Source organism: Cavia porcellus, unplaced genomic scaffold (genome assembly GCF_034190915.1).
Source record: "Cavia porcellus strain 051 isolate PalLab524CR breed Dunkin Hartley unplaced genomic scaffold, mCavPor4.1 scaffold_16, whole genome shotgun sequence".
Taxonomy (NCBI): Eukaryota; Metazoa; Chordata; class Mammalia; order Rodentia; family Caviidae; genus Cavia; species Cavia porcellus.
The window spans coordinates 41,267,683-41,285,070 of NW_026947499.1; the positions used below are offsets into that span (position 1 = coordinate 41,267,683).

Here is a 17,388-nt window from a genome sequence, read left to right on the forward strand (position 1 = left end):
CAAACTCTGCTTCACTCCTTGAAGTCCTCCCTGGGCCTGGCAAGTCCTAACCCACCTCCTCCAGCCCAAGGTAAACTCCTGTTCATCCTTCAGACTCACCTGAGCAAACTGTGCCCTGAGAGTGCCCCTGACAGCTGGGCAGACCTTTGAACCTCCTTTGATGGCTGGAGGTTAGCTTTGGTTAGGGTTTTTCTTTTTTCCACTCCCTTTGCTTTTGTGATACATAGAATATAGAAACACATTAAGATACACTCAAAGCTCCCACCGTGCATGACAGTGAGTGGCAGCATTTATTGAAACATGGCTGTGTGCTTTTCCTCACTTGATACTGACAACTGTCCTGGGTTGAGTGTTTAACGCAAATTATTGTCATTTCACAGCTAAGAAGACTGACGTTCAAAGGGGTTAAGTATCTGATACCCTGTGTGGGGCCCTTTCCCTGAGACAGTGAGCCTGCGGGCACAGAGAAGGCTGTGGGCACAGCTTTCACAGCAAGTTCACTGCTGGAATAGTGCCCTCCTCCCCACCCTTCACATCTGGACGCATCTAACAGTGGCCTGAGCTGTACCTCTGACTTGCTCTGTGACCCTAGGGAAGTATATAACCACTCTGTGTCTTAATTTCCTCACAAAGGAAGGGGCTAGGCTCAGACTCCAGGCCAGAACTGAAGGGTTTTGTTGGCCTGTGACCCTTCCTTCACTGCATTCAAATTGTTTGACAAAGCCACACTTGTGGGGAATGTGAGAAAGCCCTACCAACTCAGCCCTCCCTCACCTGTGCCATCGCCTCAGTGTGCCTGAGCCTCTTGCTCAGAGCTGGAAGGGCTTCAATAAGCAAGATATATTGTTATGGTTTCTTATGTCAGCGTGTGCGTAGGAGGTACTTAGGACCCGGACGGTCAGCTCTCCACTGCTCTCCCCCTCATTTTGTCAAGGTTCTAAATGAAGTGTTATCTGGTATTCAAGGGGCCGTATTTCAAGAGTTCCGAGAAGCACCACTGTCCCCCACCCCTCTTTTGTGAAATAACAGGAAAAGACGTGCTTTAGACACAAACAGTCCACTGGGTTTTCTGAGCTTGGATCAAGTGAAATGTTTATTTCTACTGGTGAATTTCTCAAGAGCCATAATATGTGAGAGCATAGGAGTTTGAATGCTCTTGTCCCCAGCTTACACTGTTCTGGTAGCCCTGACCAGTCTTCCTGTTGTTCCACTCCGTCTTGCCCTGTGAAAAACAGTGACATAGTTCACAGGTATAGACTCACCCATTCCGTCTTTACTTCCCCATTCACCTTTCACAGCCCCATCTCATGTTTTGTCTTTAAATGCTTTTGAGTTTTCACAGGAGACACTGTTGAATTTTCATTGGAGGGAAAATGATTCCTCTGTGATAGACCTGCTTTCCAGGCCGGTGCATTGTGTATGCACCTGTCTGTACTGGAGGTGTAGCTTAGTCCCTTTTTGCTCATGCCACTCTGGGCAGGGGCAGGGTAGTATCTGTGCCACCCAACTGGGAACCTAGTGCCCTTGAGCATATTTTTTGTTTGTTCATTTGTTTGTTTTGGGACAAGGTCTCACTCCAGGCTCACCTTGAACTCACTCTGCAGGCCAGGCTGGGCTCCAACCCTCCTGCATTAGCCTCCCTGGTTACAGACATGTGCCACCATGCCTGACTCCCTTGAGTTTGTTTTGAGGTTGCAACCCAGCTCTTTGACTTCGGTGTTACAAGTTTGAGAATCTGAGTGGAGTCGTGTATGTACCTAAAAGAGATAGGGCCTCAGTTGGCACACAGACCTGGCACTGAAATGCACTCCTTTTTCCATTTCCTCTTATGTCTGAGACCATGATGCTGAATCTTTTAAAGACCAAGAGCCAAATTGCAACCCAAAACTCATTGTCTTATTTATCACAAAGTGCCAACTCTACAATTAAACCTAAATACTGAGGTTATAGTTTAGAAAAAAAATAATTCGTACATTAAAATCTTTGGCCTTAAAAAAACACAATAGCATATATGTTATCAGTTCTCCACCACTGGTTCAGGAGGATGTCACCATTTGGTGTTAGGCTGTCCTCAACATGATAAGTGCCACCCAGTCTCTTTTTAACTAAGAGAGAGCATCCCTTGGGTCTCAAAGTGTACAGCCTCCACCGGCTAGAGTGTAAAATCATTCTTCAATTTTTTTTTTATAATTACTGTCAATAATTGCATAAGGAGTGATTTCTCACTTATAAGTAGTAATAGAAAATGTATGTTTTAATGCATTTATTTATAGGAGTTCAATATACAGAAAATTTGGACACACATTACAGTACAGGCAGCAGCCAGGGCTGAGGAAATCGCGAAGGTGATTGCTGAAAGAAGGGTTGCTGAGGAAGTCGTGTTCTGCAGGCTTTTCAGGGAGGGGCCAGGTATCCTAGAGAGGCACTTGTTCTCACATCTTTCCCATTTTCGTTCCAGGCATGGATCCTGAAAAACTAGAGCGAATCCAACTGCCAGTGCCAAATGTGGCCGAGAAGACCACCTACAACCATCTACTGGCTGAAAGACTCATCAGGATCATGAACAATGCTGCCCAGCCAGGTGCAGGCCTGGGGGCGTTGTCGATCACAGGGCTGTGGAGTCAGAGGGACTGGGTCCCCAGACTGGGTACCACACCGCAGGGCTCTGGATCTGGCCCTTTTAAGAATCCAGGCAAATCTCATTTACTCCCCTTGGCGTGTCCTGGTCCACCAGTACTATAACCATGTCTTTATCTAAATCACCTCTATCCCCTAGCCCTGAAACCATCTCTTCCACTCCACACCCAGCCCATCTCTTGCCAGTTTTTCCAGTGTTTATAGGCCTTCTTTCTGGGTGACCAGTGGAGATAGGGGTCAGCTCCTTGCCAGGAACTTGCAGAGGCAGCAGGGTTTGGGGTAGAAGATCACATTCCTTTCCCTTCAGGCAGCAGCAGGAGTCCCTGAGGGGAACAGTGTAATACGTGGCAGACTTGGCTAATTGAGCCAGAAAAAGGGATTGGCACAGGGACAGGGAGGAATAAGACTGCTCCAGAGGCACACTGACCCAACAAGACCCGACAGTGACCAGAAACTGTTAGTCATGGGGCCAGAAGAGGTCATTGAGTGGAGGCTGGGCAGCGTTTTTCTGGGGTGGTTCCTGGGGTTTGTATGATGCTTAAGAAGACCTATTTTATGTTCAGGTAGTTTTTCATTTTTGAGCATGGATTCTGTCTTCTCATCTGTTTCCTTCTGACTTTTAGGACATTGACAAAGAGTGAGCAGGGAGTTGCGTGGGGTTTTCCCCAGTGGCTCATCCTGCTCCCTAATGTATTCATGCTCAGAAGAATGATCTGGACTCCTTCCTCCTTGGCTTTTTCTTGCCAAGACTTTGCCTAGAAATAAGTCTAAAGAATCACGGGAAGGTTTGCATAAGAACAGTTGTTCTTTGAACAGTTGCAGATGCTTCTGTGAGAGGTGGCAGATGTAGGTTTGACTTGCAGAGTACTTGAAGTCTGCCATTTGCCCTGTTGTAAGGCCCTAGGCAAGTCATTGCACTTTTCTAACCATCAGTTTTTAGAGGCACCTATTGCAATGCATTTATATATGTGTTTCTTGAGAATACATAAAGCTCCTGGCACCCTGCCTGGCTCACAGCAGGTTAGTGTAGCAAGCTGGGGTAGGCAGAACTTGGTTACAGTTAATAGAGACCCACCTCAGACTACTGTAAATAGTTCTAGCAGAAACAAAGCCATGCTGGCTAGTAAAAGCTCAGGGTCTGGCCTGAGGCACAGCTAAATCTAGAAGCTCAGCTAAATCTAGAGGCTCAAATGTTTTCAAGACTGTGTTTGGACCTAAGGTGGTATGGGGGTTCTTCAGAGGAAAGAGTGACATCGTTCCTGGAGATGGGAGAAGAATGCTAGACAGAAACAACAGTAGCCTGCAGAGAGTTACTTCCTAGGCTTCTGCAGCGCTTAGCCTCTTTTCCACCTCCCCTCTCCCTGATAAAGGGACTTCAGAGACCTAGTTGGTATTCCTTAGTGAAATAATACCTGACACTAACAACTTGGAGGAGAGGTTTATTTGGGCTCATGGGTTTTAGAGGTTTCAGTCCATGGTTGGCTGGCTCCAAGGCAGAAACGTCATGGTGGGAGGGTCTGGAGAGGAAAACTGCGTAAGTCATGACCCAGGAAGCAGAGTGAAAGAACCGAGAAGGGAGATAGACACTTCCAGGTCACGTACCCAGTGACTGCGTCTTGTGACCAGCCCCCACTTCCTAACATCAAGTCATCTATATATATCACCCCCATGATTTAATTAGCTTCCAAAAGTTCCATCTGTGGGCACATGAGGCATTTGGGGGTACATTCTTGATCTAAATGATTACATGGTGTATACGCAGCTTTGTTGGGAACGTTGAATTGTAATTGACTAGGAAAGGGGTTGGCATATGGGGCTCTCTCTGTGTTTCCACTGGATAAGACCTTGACTGGTCTACTGTCAAACCTGTTAGCCTCACAGCAGGCAGCCCAGAGCCTGTGTTCCAGGGCACTGCTCCTGGGGATGCAAGGCTGACCTGCTGTGTTCTGCAGATGGGAAGATCCGACTGGCCACGCTGGAGCTGAGCTGCCTGCTCCTGAAGCAGCAAGTCCTGACCAGCTCTGGCTGTATCATAAAGGACGTGCACCTGGCCTGTCTGGAGGTGAGGCCTCCCCTCTCCCCTTTCCCATGGGCCCAGGAGAGTGGAAGAGGTCAGAAGTAAGGCCAGAGAGGAGCCCCACTCCATTTCACTTGTCCGGAAGGAAGCTCCTTTCAGCTGGGACATACTTGAAGGGTTAATCCACTTACTCTAAATTTAGTAGCTCAGTACAATCATTTGATTCTGTATTTGCTCATAGGATTTTAAAATTCTTCCTTTTGTATTATAAAACTTTCATACATATATTAACATATACATTATTTGTAATTTCTGCACTAAAATATATACTTATGAAGTTTTGATAGTTTATATTGTTTCTCTGACCTTATTTCCATGTTTTTAAAGAAAATTTAGGAAGTATAGGGAGGTAAAAAGTAACTATAGTGGAGCTTAAGTGTGTTTATGGAGGTACACACTCACATATACGCATACACATACTTACAGAACAATTCTGTATTTTGTAGTTAATGGCTTATTCACCCACACACACACATAATTGTACATTAACAGGCTTTCTGTGTTACTGCTTTGAATTGCCTGCCCTTAGTCAGTTTGCATTTTGAGTTCTGCCTCTGCCCTTCCCTAAAAATCATTGTATGTATTAAAAGTATTAGCCAACATCTGTTTTACATGTACTCTGTTTGCAGAATTGGTAATGAACCCGACTTGTTTGCTTCAATACGCTCTTTCTTTTAACAGGGCGCAAGAGAAGAGAGTGTCCACCTTGTGCGGCATTTCTATAAGGTGACTGGCAGTCTGTGATGTCTTGTAGAAAGGGGATACTAGAAGGTTATATGCCTTCAGTTATTCTTTATATCTGTGATCACTAAATGAAAATGCTTGATTCATATTCTCAGAGCCGTGACCCCTACCCCTGGTACTGAGAGTTGAACCCAGGGCATTTACAACCCTTGTTTATTTTATTTTTTATTTTGAGACAGGATCACACTAAGTTGCTCAAGCTGGGCTTGAACTTGCGGTCCTCCTGCCTCAGCCTCCCAGCGTGCTAGGGTCACAGGTGTGTGCCACCATGCCTAGTGTGAACTTTTCATGTTCTCTTATAAGGACTCCTTTTATGACAATGTTTATAAATTACTTATGAGTATTTATGAATTTATATGTAAGTCACAAATCATACACATATAACCGAATAATACCTGATGAACTAATGTTCATGAGTTATATGTGCTAATACATATAAAATTACTTATCAGTGATTTGTTATTTTAAATACATGTATATTAATTATATACATATGTACTAAGAAACCTCAGGAGGGCCTCTAAACTTTTATATTAGGTTTAGGGAGATTTTATAAGGTACTACCATGATTTTAAAAATAACTGTGGAGGGGGTAGTTTTGAGGGAGAGTTGGTTTGGTGTAGTTCTGAGAGTCAAACCCACGACCTGGCACGTGCTAGGCAAGCATTCTACAACTGAGGCATGCTCTCAGCCCAGTTTTGTTTAGCTCTTATCTTAGGGCATACAGCTGTTAGTACTGGGTGGCTGACAAGCAATGGAGATGTATTTCTCAGAGTTCTAGAGATGGAGAGATCCCAGACCAAGGTAGATTCAGTATTGGGAGGAGGCCTGCTTTCTTATAGATGGTGCCTTTGTACTGTGTTCTCACATTGTGGAAGGGGCAGACAGTCTCTGAGGATTCTTTTATAAGGCCACCTTCATGATCGAATCAGCTCTAAAAGACCCCGCATCCTAACACCTTCACCCTGGGATTGGGATTTTGACATACAAATTTTGGGGAGACATAAACATCCAGGTTTTGCCTTTAGGCAAGCTTATCATTGTCAACCATGCTGGATTAATCTGTTTATCAGATATTCCTAGTAATTTTCTGAATTTTGGTCTCCATCTCAGATCTTATAGTGTGATTTCCCCTTAAAAGGCTAATGCAGCTCCTCCTAGATGGGAAAAGGTGTCATTGCTGCCGTTTTCTGTTGTTTACCTGTGATTTCATTATTTGTATTCTTTTTAAGCTACTTTATAGGAATCTTTTAAGCCACAACCCATTATTGTCTGTGTTTGTTGAAGTAAATCAGGTTCTATAATCTAGAAACCCACCTCAATGGGTTGCATGGATCCCATCCAGCTACAGTAGTGGACATGCCCAGGCAAGGGTGGCACCCTGTGAGCCCCCTATGCACTGGGGAAGAAATCCCACTTTGGCCTTTAAGTCGGGACATGCCCCTGCTAGCAAGCCCAGAGCAAAGAAAAACCCCATTGTTGAGTTAGTCATGTTTGACTCTTTCCAGGGTTGCTGCTCTAAGCTTTATTCCCCCTTCCATCAGAGCTTTTGAGTTGAACAAACAGATATAGAGGCAGGCATTTTCCCTGAAGGCAATTCTCTTCTCTTCTATTAACAAAAGGAGAAGGGGCTGGGGATTTAGCTCAGCAGCATAAGCGTCTGCCTTGCAAGCAGGCAGTCGTGAGTTCGATCCCCGGTACTGATAAAAAGGAAAAAGACAAAAAACAACAACAACAAAAGGAGAGATGTATTTGAATGTTGGTTCTCTTTTCCATCCAGATTTTTCTCTTGCTTTTATCTTATTATTATAGGCTGCTAAGTTAGGTAGACGTTAATAGACAGGCAGGGACAGACCCGCAAGAGAATCAGTGCAAAAGACCACACCAAAATTGTGGCTGGTGGCACATCCATTGAAGGCCAAGCCTCAAGATAAAGATGCATTGGCCGGGATTATAAGCTTTTCTGAGGAATAAACAGTAGCTTGAGATTGTGCTGTGATTGATATCACCTAGTCCAATAAAGTCCGGATAGACATAAGTCACCCAGGTGGGTGGCCAGAGCATCCAGATCCATCTCTCCCCCAAAGTGACTTTGTTCTTTCCATATAGTTCTGCTACTTGACTCACTTCCCAGTTGGGTCAGTATTAGCTAAGCAGCTATATCTGTGACTGTATAGGTTGATAATACTTGGACACACATTGTGCCCGTATTTTGACTTTGCTGTATAAATTACCCCTGACAGAGGGCCTCTGTGGCAGCCCATTTTTGGGAGCCCTTCTGTCTTAGGAGCTATGTTTCAGTGTTTGCTACTCTTAACTTCTCTTTTTCCTTGGAATTCATTCTTCAGTTCCAGAAAACACAAACTCAGCATATCTGACATGTAGCAGTCTGGGAGTTGCATTTCTCCTATATCTCTATAACACCTATACCCTAAGTGTAATGTCTCTGGAGCTTTTGGATGTGTTCAGGAGTTGCCAGTTCTGTTGGTGCTCCTTATACCATACAAGAATCTTCACATTCATCTGTGTTCTAATGAGTAGAAAAGTATAAAAGAGATCCCTGATGTGTGCCTTTTTCCACCCTGACTCTGTGTGTGTGTGTGTGTGTGTGTGTCCTAGGACTTAAGAGACAGGACAGTTCTCACTGTCATTGTCTAGCAGAGATGACAGTGCCAGTGAGCACTAACATTTCTCCAGCTCTGACTGAGCAGCAGACTCTGCACTCTGCATTTTATGTACATTAACTCACTTCACCTTTACAACAGATGACCCAAGAACATGGGCCTATTTTGTGTTTGTTTGTTTGTTTTCCCGTTTGTTTTCCCACCCTTGCAGTGAAACAGAGACTCTGAAGTAGGCTGGGCATTGGTCCCAGCTCTATGTGTCTCATACCCAAGTTCCTACCCCCTACCCTGTTGTGAAGGGAACCTCCAAGGTAGAGCCTCAGCCTGAAGACCTACAAAAGAGAGACCCATGTAATTTTAGTTTTAAGTATTCTTAATTATACTCTTCCTCCCAGAGATGTAGAACTTCACATTTTTAACATGGCGACTCAGCCAGGGTTTCCTGTTACTCTTATCATTCTCACAAGTAGATGATATTAAGTACTGGTTTTGTTTTTGTTTTTTGTACTAGGGGTTGAAACCAAGACTTTTAAAATTTTTTATTTTGAGACAGAGACTTGTTAAGTCACGAAATTTCTCTGGCTAGCCTTGAATTTTTGATCTTCCTGCATCAGCCTCCCAGAGTGCTTGGATTACAGGGGTGCTTTCTAACTAACTGCTTTGACAAAGCAATTCTAACTCAACATGCTTTTTTAAAAAGAAAAAAAATGTCAAACAGTACAATTTGAAATTTGGTGTTTCATTTGAATGTGTATTTGTGTTCACGTGTGTATTTTACTTCCTGGTGATTTACGAGAACCTACTAACAAGAAACAGATGGCCTGTAAAGCTGAGAGCTAGAGTTTGCAATTCTGTGTTTATGGGGACAAAATGTGAATAATCTCTTTCTTTCTTTCTTTCTTTTTAGGGGGAAGAAATTTTTTTAGATATGTTTGAAGATGAGTACAGGAGCATGACAGTAAGTAAGGGTCCGGGACACACCTGAGTTGACATGCATCTGTGTGCCTGCCAGATCCACAAAGCCTCTGTCTTTCTGGGGCCTTCTGATGAGTGGCAGAGTTGGTGGGGAAGTAAATGTATAGTGGAGCCTTTGGATCCCATCATCACTGAAAGTCCAGATTACTTCACTCCCTCTGCACTGTATCTGTAAAATGGGTCAGAAAGGTTTGCTATGATTTGAATAATGCTGGGGAGGCCTTGCTCCATGCTGGGACTATAAAGTACATTGTATATATTAAATTGCTTACCCTTCATATCAACTAAAGGTTAATGTTATTGCCTCCTCCTTTGCTGATGAGGAAACTGAAAGTCAGAGGTCAGGTAATGTTCCCAAATCTGTCCCAGCTTTCAGTGGCAGAGCCAGGCTTCCAGAGCAAAGCATCTCACCTCCCAGCCCACTGCCCCACTCTCTGGATGGTGCTGCCTCCTTTCTTGCTGCTGTAGCAGAAGATGCCAGCACACTGCACCAGCATCACCCTCCTCTCCCAGCAGGTGATAGGTTCGGGAGATCAGAGCTTTCTGTCTTGTTCCTAATCAATCTGCATTTCCAGCACCTAACCCCAAGTGGGCACTTGATAAATAGATGATAAATTATCCTTGCATGGACATTACTCACCAAAGTATGAAGTAATTAGGACATTTATAATGAACTTAAATGTTTAAAGTGTCAATAGGGGAGGGCAGGCAACTCAGCTACATGCCTCCCTGGCTTCCTAGCCTGGTCACTGGTGTCCAGACCCCTTACCACATTCCTGTTACTGTGCATCTGAGGCCTGTGTGGAGTCTTTTTCAGGCTCCAGAAGAGCCCAACAGACTGCAGTGGCCAGGCATCCTTGTGACATGCACTGCAGTTAACTGTACCCTGCTGCCGTTGATGCACTGAGCCCCTGGCATTCTCCAGCCCTTAAGCAGGCAACTCAGACTTCTTCTCTTCAGAAGATTAACCAGAATACAGTGGATTAGGTGTTATTTGCCATCTTAATCCTCCATCTCTCTTCTTGGTTTTCTGTTTGAAATTGTAGCATTCATGTGCCACTTGTGATATGGAAAATCTCAGGCTCCTAAACCCCTGCCCTTGCTTTTGTTTGCTTACTAATTGTGTGACCTTTGGCAGGTTGCTTAAATTCTAAGCCTTGATTTTTTTCACCAATACATTGAGCCTTACTCCACATTGCTGCCAGGGTGGATGTGAAATACCCGGCAAGATAATTTATGTAAAGTCCATGTGCAAAAAAAATACTTGCTTCTCCCTGCAACCCTACAAATCTTTCCTGGTTCATTAATCCACTGTTTGTGATGTCCTGCCCATTGCCTGATCTTCTAGAAAGATACAAAGATGACACGCCCCAGCCCTGGGAGCTGAAGTTAGTCTTCAGCTCAGTCCCTCGGAAATCAGCCTCTGAGCAAACTGAGGTGGAGACAGGCCCTAATGTGCTACTGGAGGGGCATCACTAAAGCCAAACCATGGCTTATTATGCTTCCCTCACTTCCCTGAGTGCCCCAGTACAGTGCTGAAGGTATATGGATCCAGCATTCATGTCCCCCATGTAGGGCTATAAAGTGCTTCCTAGGAAGGCTACAAAGAGTAAAGCAGAGGGTGCTGTGAGCCAGTGAGAAAAGCTGATAGGGCACTGCAGAAAGATCAGTGCCTAGGGTGGCGGTGGGGCAGAAAAGGGACTCTGCCACTCCTGCTGAGGAACACAGGATTGGGGCAGCAGACATCAAGCCTTTGGCAGCAAGTACTTAAGTGTCCATAAGGAAAAGGCAGGCAGCCTTCACTAATTGGCTTTGTGGCCCTCTGGATTCATAAGGAAAAACCTGCAATTAGGAAAGCCAAAAAGGATTGTTAATCCTGGTTATGACAGGCCTGAGACTTGGTCCCACTCTAGACCCAAGTTGACAGCACTCCCTGACTGTGTAGGTGTGGGTAGCAGCCTGTGTGACCTGCCCCCATGCCCTCCTCCATCTCAAGGGAAGGACCTTCAGTGAGGTTTCCTGTGGTGTGTCTCCTAGATGAAGCCCATGAATGTGGAATATCTCATGATGGACGCCTCCATCCTGCTGCCTCCAACAGGCACACCCCTGACAGGCATTGACTTTGTGAAGCGGCTGCCATGTGGCGATGTGGAGAAGACCCGGCGGGTGAGTGAGTGCTGGACCTGTCTCTCCTGGGCAGCCATTTTGTTAAATCTCTTCTAAACCAGGGAGGAAGGGGTTATGGGTCATCTGGAGCCTGCCTCCAGCACAGCTGAGATACAAAGTGGAGAGCTCCTCTCCCATGCACCTGCTACCCTTTGGCAAGCAGAAGGTGAAATCACATTGCACAGGCACCGTTGTAGCTGCAGACAGGCTGCCTTCACAGCACAGAGAAAAGCTTGAGTCCTGAGCTCAGGGAGCGGAAGCCAGGAGGCAGGGCTTCTGTGAACCGAGAGCAGAGCGCAGAGCAGCCAGTGTAGGTGAAATTGGTGTGAAATCTAAGCCCAGAGATCTCACAACCCCCAAAGATGGCGTGATGTTAAGTATCTAGCTCATTTTGGGGCAAGGCACACGCAAGTGAAATTGTGAATCTTACAGGCCTGTGGAAGAAGCGAGTGTGAAGAGCAGAGAGTTCTTAGAAGCAGCCAAAAGCAGGCACTTCCCTTATCAGCACTTTTTGTTGAAGCAAGTACTCTAGGAAGCGGTCTCAGCTGGGCTATTCATGGTATTTTATCTCCTTTGTAAGATCACAGTTTCTTTCTTAGAAAGCACCACAGCCTTTTCCTAGAAAATCATTCCCTAGAGATGTGAATATCAGTGGATAATTTAGAGGAATTCATTGCACACAGTTCTGGTTATCAGCCCACATCTTATGAATTAATCTGCGTGCTAGAGTGAAAGAGGTGCTTCACTTTGGGATTTTGGAAAGCAGGAGTGACCTGCAGTGTGACCTCAGATCAAGAGGAATCTGCAACCTGCCTCCACCCAGCTGGTACTTTTGCCTCGACAGCAGAGGGTGGGGTGCAGAGGAAGTGGGACCCATATATCTTGAGTTTGTCCACATTCTCAGCTGTCTGAGCAAACCCACAGACTTACCACAGGCCCACCCTGCCCAGCGGCTTCCACCTTCCTTTACATGCTTCTTCAAGCACTGTCACCCCCACTGGCCAGGCACACAGTTTGTTTGGACAGTAATGTCTGTTCTTGGCATCCTCAGCTTTCACTGGAAGACTAGTTCTGAAAAGGGGGAAGCATGCTGGTGACTCCTCTATGCTGGCATGTTTACCCTTCACTGCTTGGCCTAGGAGGTACTTCCCAGCGTGGTACCAGCAGACCACCCATTGCTGGGGCAGCAGTGTCCTGGGGCCAAAGAGCCCTGCTGCAGAAGCTCTGAGATACAGGTGTAGGGCCCAAACATTGCCTGCTTTTGGTTCTTGGTTATCAGCCTTTTCCAGCCACTCTATATATATAAAGTGGCTCCTTCATAGCTGTTCTTTACAAGGGGTTTCCTTATTTACTTTCACAGCCTAGCACCATTGCCACATTTCACAGAGGAAGCATCTGAGAGGCAGGAGAGGTCAAGCAATTTTCTCGAAGTCACCCAGGCTGTCAGGAGCTTACCCACCCAATGGCCCAAGCCGTGTGGCCTCCAGAGCCCAGGCCCTAAGCATTCTAACTCCTTGTTCTTACTGCATCTGTCGTTGTATCTCCTAGCCCCTCCTGGGGCTCAGCACAGGAATATTGAAAACACAACACCTTCAAGGAATTGGTCAAAAGGGCCAGAGTGGGAAAGGCAGCACAGTCCATCTATCCCACTGTCACTAAAGTGTCATGAGGGCAGATTTTGAATCCCTAAGAGAACAGGCACCAGAGAGGGTGGCCATTAAGCCAGTAATGTACAGGAGTGGACGAGGCACTGGGAGAAGCAAAGCCATGTTGTGGTGTCATTAAACAGCTGCGGCAGAGTAGAAAGTCATAAGGCCAGCCGGGGAGAAACTGACAGGAACCAAAATGGGGAGCCTTGGAGCTGATGAGGACCTTGGCCATTACCTCTTAACACTGTTTCATGACATCATGCCTTGCTGGGTTGGGGCAGATGCCTTTGCATACGAGAAAAATGGGAGAAATTAGGGGTAAGGTGTCAGGCATGTTGCAGGGAGGAGGCTCTGTTTAAACGATCATCTTCATTTACAGCATTGAATATGCCTGCCTTTCCAAAGTTATTGTGAGGACTATAGGTAAATCATGCATATTGAAGGCCACTATCAGGTCCATTATGATAATAGTTCTCTTCTTTGCCCTCACATTTCACATAGTTGCAAGCTCAGGGCTATGCTGCTCACCTTTCTTACCCCAGATGCAATGCGTAGCCCAGATGGCTGACTGAAGCACAGAGCCCCTAAGGAGTACCTGGACTTCTCTGGTGCCTCCTAATTAAGCCTTTGTGTATCTAACCAGTTTTAAAAATTGGCAGTCCCAGAGACCCCGAGTAGTAGAATGAAATAAAAATACGGCAGGCCCCTCAAAGCAAAGTCATCTGCTTTAGAGAAGCTTCCCTTTTGTGATTTCAAGAATCAAGCAAGCAAGTTGGTACACACTGTAATCCTAGCACTGCAGGAGGCTGAGACACGAGGATCACAAGTTCAAGTCCCACCTGAGCAACTTAATGAGACCGTGCATCAAACATTGTCAGTGTAATGTAAACTAGTACAACCACTATGGAAATCAGTATGGAGATTGCTCAAAACACTGAAACTAAAAATTCCATTCTACCCAGCTATTCTCCTTCTAGATGTCTTCCCAAAAGAGTTAAAGTTGTCCTATTACAGCAATACATGTATATTCATGTTTATAGCAGCACAATTCATAATAGCTCAATCTTGGAAGCAGGATATATGTCCCTCAGCAGATGAATGGATAAAGAAATGTAGTGCACTGTGCCATAAACAGGGACACATTTGAGTCATGTGTATGAAAATGGATGCACCTTGAGACTTTATGGTTAACTGAAATTAAACCAGACATGCAAGCTTAAATATCCCATATTTTCTCTTACATGAGAGGCCCAAAATATAAATAAAAAGCAATATAAAACATATATGATAGGATGTAAGGAGATAGATCTTTCTCAGATGAGGAGATCCAATGATGGGGAGGGGAAGAAAATGAAAATAGAATCAAGATGTGTTATGTACATGTACCATGTCTACACAAGAAATGAAATTATGGATGCAACCATATACTAATAAAAAATAAAAAATTAAAATTAAAAGCACTGATCATATTGCTCAGCGGTAGAGTACCCTGGGTTTAATCCTCAGAACTGAGGGAGAGAGAAATGGAGACAGAGCGAAAGAGAAAGAGTCTTGTTACTTTTCTGTCATTCCTAAGACAAAATACTCAACACCCAAAGTTAAAGGGGGAAAGGTTTATTTAGTTCAGTTTGTAGAGGTTTCAGCCCATAATCAGCTGGCTCCAATGCTGGGTGGCATGTGGCAGAAAAGCAACAGTACATGGTGGCAGAAGACAGCAAAAGTGGCAAGGGAGAGCAAGATAAGCCTCTTTCTGTCCCTTATATTTTACCTGGTGTACCAGAATTAGGGTGGTGCCAATCCAATCAGTAGACTGATCCAGCAGTCACCTGCCATTAATTCCAGCATTGCCATATGAATCAGTCATATACTCTATAGATTCAGCCACATCCAAGAAACCCCAAGGCTGCATGAGGTGGATGGACATCTAGACACAAACTATAACATTCCATCCTTGTCCCCCAAAGACTCTAGCATTTACCTTTATGTAAAAGGCATTTAGTCCAACTCTGAGAGTTGCCAAAATCCTGACAGATTCAGCATTTCTGAAAAATCCAAGTCAAAAGTGTTTTGTGAGATTTAAGGCAAACTCTTAGCTGTACAAATGAAAAGAAAGTTCAGCATTTCCAACATTTAAAGACACAAGATAGACATTTCTATTCCAAAAGCTGCAGATAGGAGGATACAGAGGAACAGGAACAAAGCAAGTTCAAAATTCAGTAGGGAACGCATTAAGCCCTGTAGTTCCATGTATAGCATCTGAGACAATCTATGGCAAGATGTGAACTCCAAAGGCTTCTCTCTTGGACTGGCTCTGCTCTCTCCTTGCAGTTTTCCTCAAATGACCCATATTCCTGGCTTCTCCAAATTTCTGGGGTCTCCACTGCATCTTTGGCTTTCCATTCGTAGCTTCACACACTGCTCACTCAGGGGCTCACTGCTTGGCTTCCCAGGTAATCTTCTGAAATCTGGGTGGAAGCCTTCCTGACCCCTTTGCTCTTCCATTCTGCATACGACTAAAACTAGCACCATGTCACTGATGCCAAGTTCTGCTGCAAGTAGGAGCAGTAGCCAAGCTTCCTTCTCACTTGGCTGTGGGGGTCAAGTGCCTGGATTGCTGAACACTTGGAATCCAATCCCAAGGAAAAAATTCCTAGGCTACCACTGTTCTGGAAGATGGTATTGTGCAGCTTTCTTCTTCTTTTACTTTTGTAATTTTGAGGCTGCAAGGGGTGAAGTCCTGCTGCTGCTTGTGGTGTCCTCAATCCATCTTTTCTACCCTCCAGTTCTTTCTCAGCAGACAGGCTCTCCTCTGCTCTATCTTTTCAGTCCACCACTTTACTAGAGCTTCCTTTTTGGCTACACTCACAATTTTTTTTTTTTTTTTTTTTTTGTCTTTTTCCTTTTTATCGGTACTGGGGATCGAACTCACGACTGCCTGCTTGCAAGGCATTCGCTTATGCCACTGAGCTAAATCCCCAGCCCCTACACTCACAATATTTTAAATCATTCTACTAGACTCTTTGCCTTTGATTCTCAACCTAGCTCTGGCTAAAAGCCTCCAACAGTAGCCATGCCACCACCTCAACATTAGACTGCCTTGAAACTTCTTCTGTCAGGTAAATTAGTCCAATCACCCTTAATCTCAGTCTCAGGCAAAGTCTCTGGACACAAGCAAAATGCAGACCAACTTTGTGCCAAGCTATAACACACACCATCTGAAGTCCCAACAGCTAATGCAGTCTTTCTTCTCCATAGAAACCTCCTGAACCTCATGTTTACCAGTTTTCTGGTCTTCTGAGTTCTGACCAGAATATCCCACACAGTATAGCCTAAGGCATTGCAACTCTGCATTTTTCAGGTGGCATCTCCAAAGCTTTTCAAGCTCTTCCCACAAGCCAGTCCCAAAGACTCCTGAACCATATGGTCAGGTATAGTCATAGCAACAACCCCGTTTTTCAGGTACCAAATCAGGTTGTAGGATTTACAAGGGAATAGATTTAATACAGGACACATAATTTATAGAATTATTTTATAATATTCACCCAAAAAGTAGAATACAAAAGTATATAAAAGGTCTTGCTAGAAACTAGAGATCCAAAAACTCTACCTGAGGGCCTGCATTCCAAACAATGTCCTGCATAAAGCCAGACATGGTGGCACACACCTGTATTCTCAGTACTCAGGAGGCCGAGGTAAGAGGATCCCTATGAGTTCAAGGACAGCCTGAATTATAAAATGAAACCCTATCTCAAAAAGCCAAAAAACAAAAAAGTCCTTCGTGAGTTCAGCCAAAGACCTAGAGCCCGTAGCAGTGTCCTCCATGAGTCCAGCTGGAGGCCTAGAGCCCAAGACAATGTCACATGCAAGTCTGTATCAAGGATCTGCACTGGGAAGGCCCAAAGGTCAGTGGTAGCATCTAAAAAGTCTCTGCCAGTGGAATGAAGAATCTGTGCCAGCAAGCTGAGAGATCTGCACTGGAGCCTGGAAGCGACACTCGAGATAAGGACCAGCGCTCCACTGAAAAGAACCACAGCCATCCTCAGGAACAGTGAGATCTCAAGCTTCTCCGATAGTAACACCTGAGTTCATATCAGGAAAACCAGTGTGACAAGCTTCTCCAGGAGAATCAGCAGCACACCATCTTCCCCTCCAATTCTCTTTAATGTTGACAGATATCCTCAGGTGGGCCTTCCATACCTTGCACCATGCTGATTCAGTTTAGCTGGCTGTTACAAGCTGACCATTTGTTAAATATACCAGAGAAGAGAAAGAGACAGAGACGGGGAGGCTGGGTTCTGAAAAGGAGTTTTAGCCTCTCAACTCCATCCATTCCTGCCATAAGGCAGCTGTCTGGACTCCAGAAGCTTAGCTCCTCAAGCCCATTTCATAAATCAGAAAACAGTGGTGTGCGGTGAGTTTGAGCTAAAGGAAGTATATGGTTTAGGAAACAATTGAGGCATTAAGTGGTTTGTTTCAAGGTTTTTGCTTGTATCCAGAGAATATGCTATTTTATTCA

At 44.9% G+C, this 17,388-nt stretch overlaps 1 protein-coding gene across 3 annotated transcripts in view; it reads left to right on the forward strand.

Moving 5' to 3' along the window:
* Positions 1-17,388, forward strand: part of Clec16a (C-type lectin domain containing 16A) — a 216,670-nt gene that overhangs the window by 89,181 nt on the left and 110,101 nt on the right. For all 3 annotated transcript variants that reach the window (XM_005007496.4, XM_063226539.1, XM_005007494.4), the window contains exons 13-17: positions 2,459-2,581; positions 4,590-4,699; positions 5,396-5,440; positions 8,990-9,040; positions 11,095-11,223. In XM_005007496.4, coding sequence (XP_005007553.1) covers positions 2,459-2,581; positions 4,590-4,699; positions 5,396-5,440; positions 8,990-9,040; positions 11,095-11,223 — 458 coding nt within the window. The remainder of the gene's footprint in view (positions 1-2,458; positions 2,582-4,589; positions 4,700-5,395; positions 5,441-8,989; positions 9,041-11,094; positions 11,224-17,388) is intronic.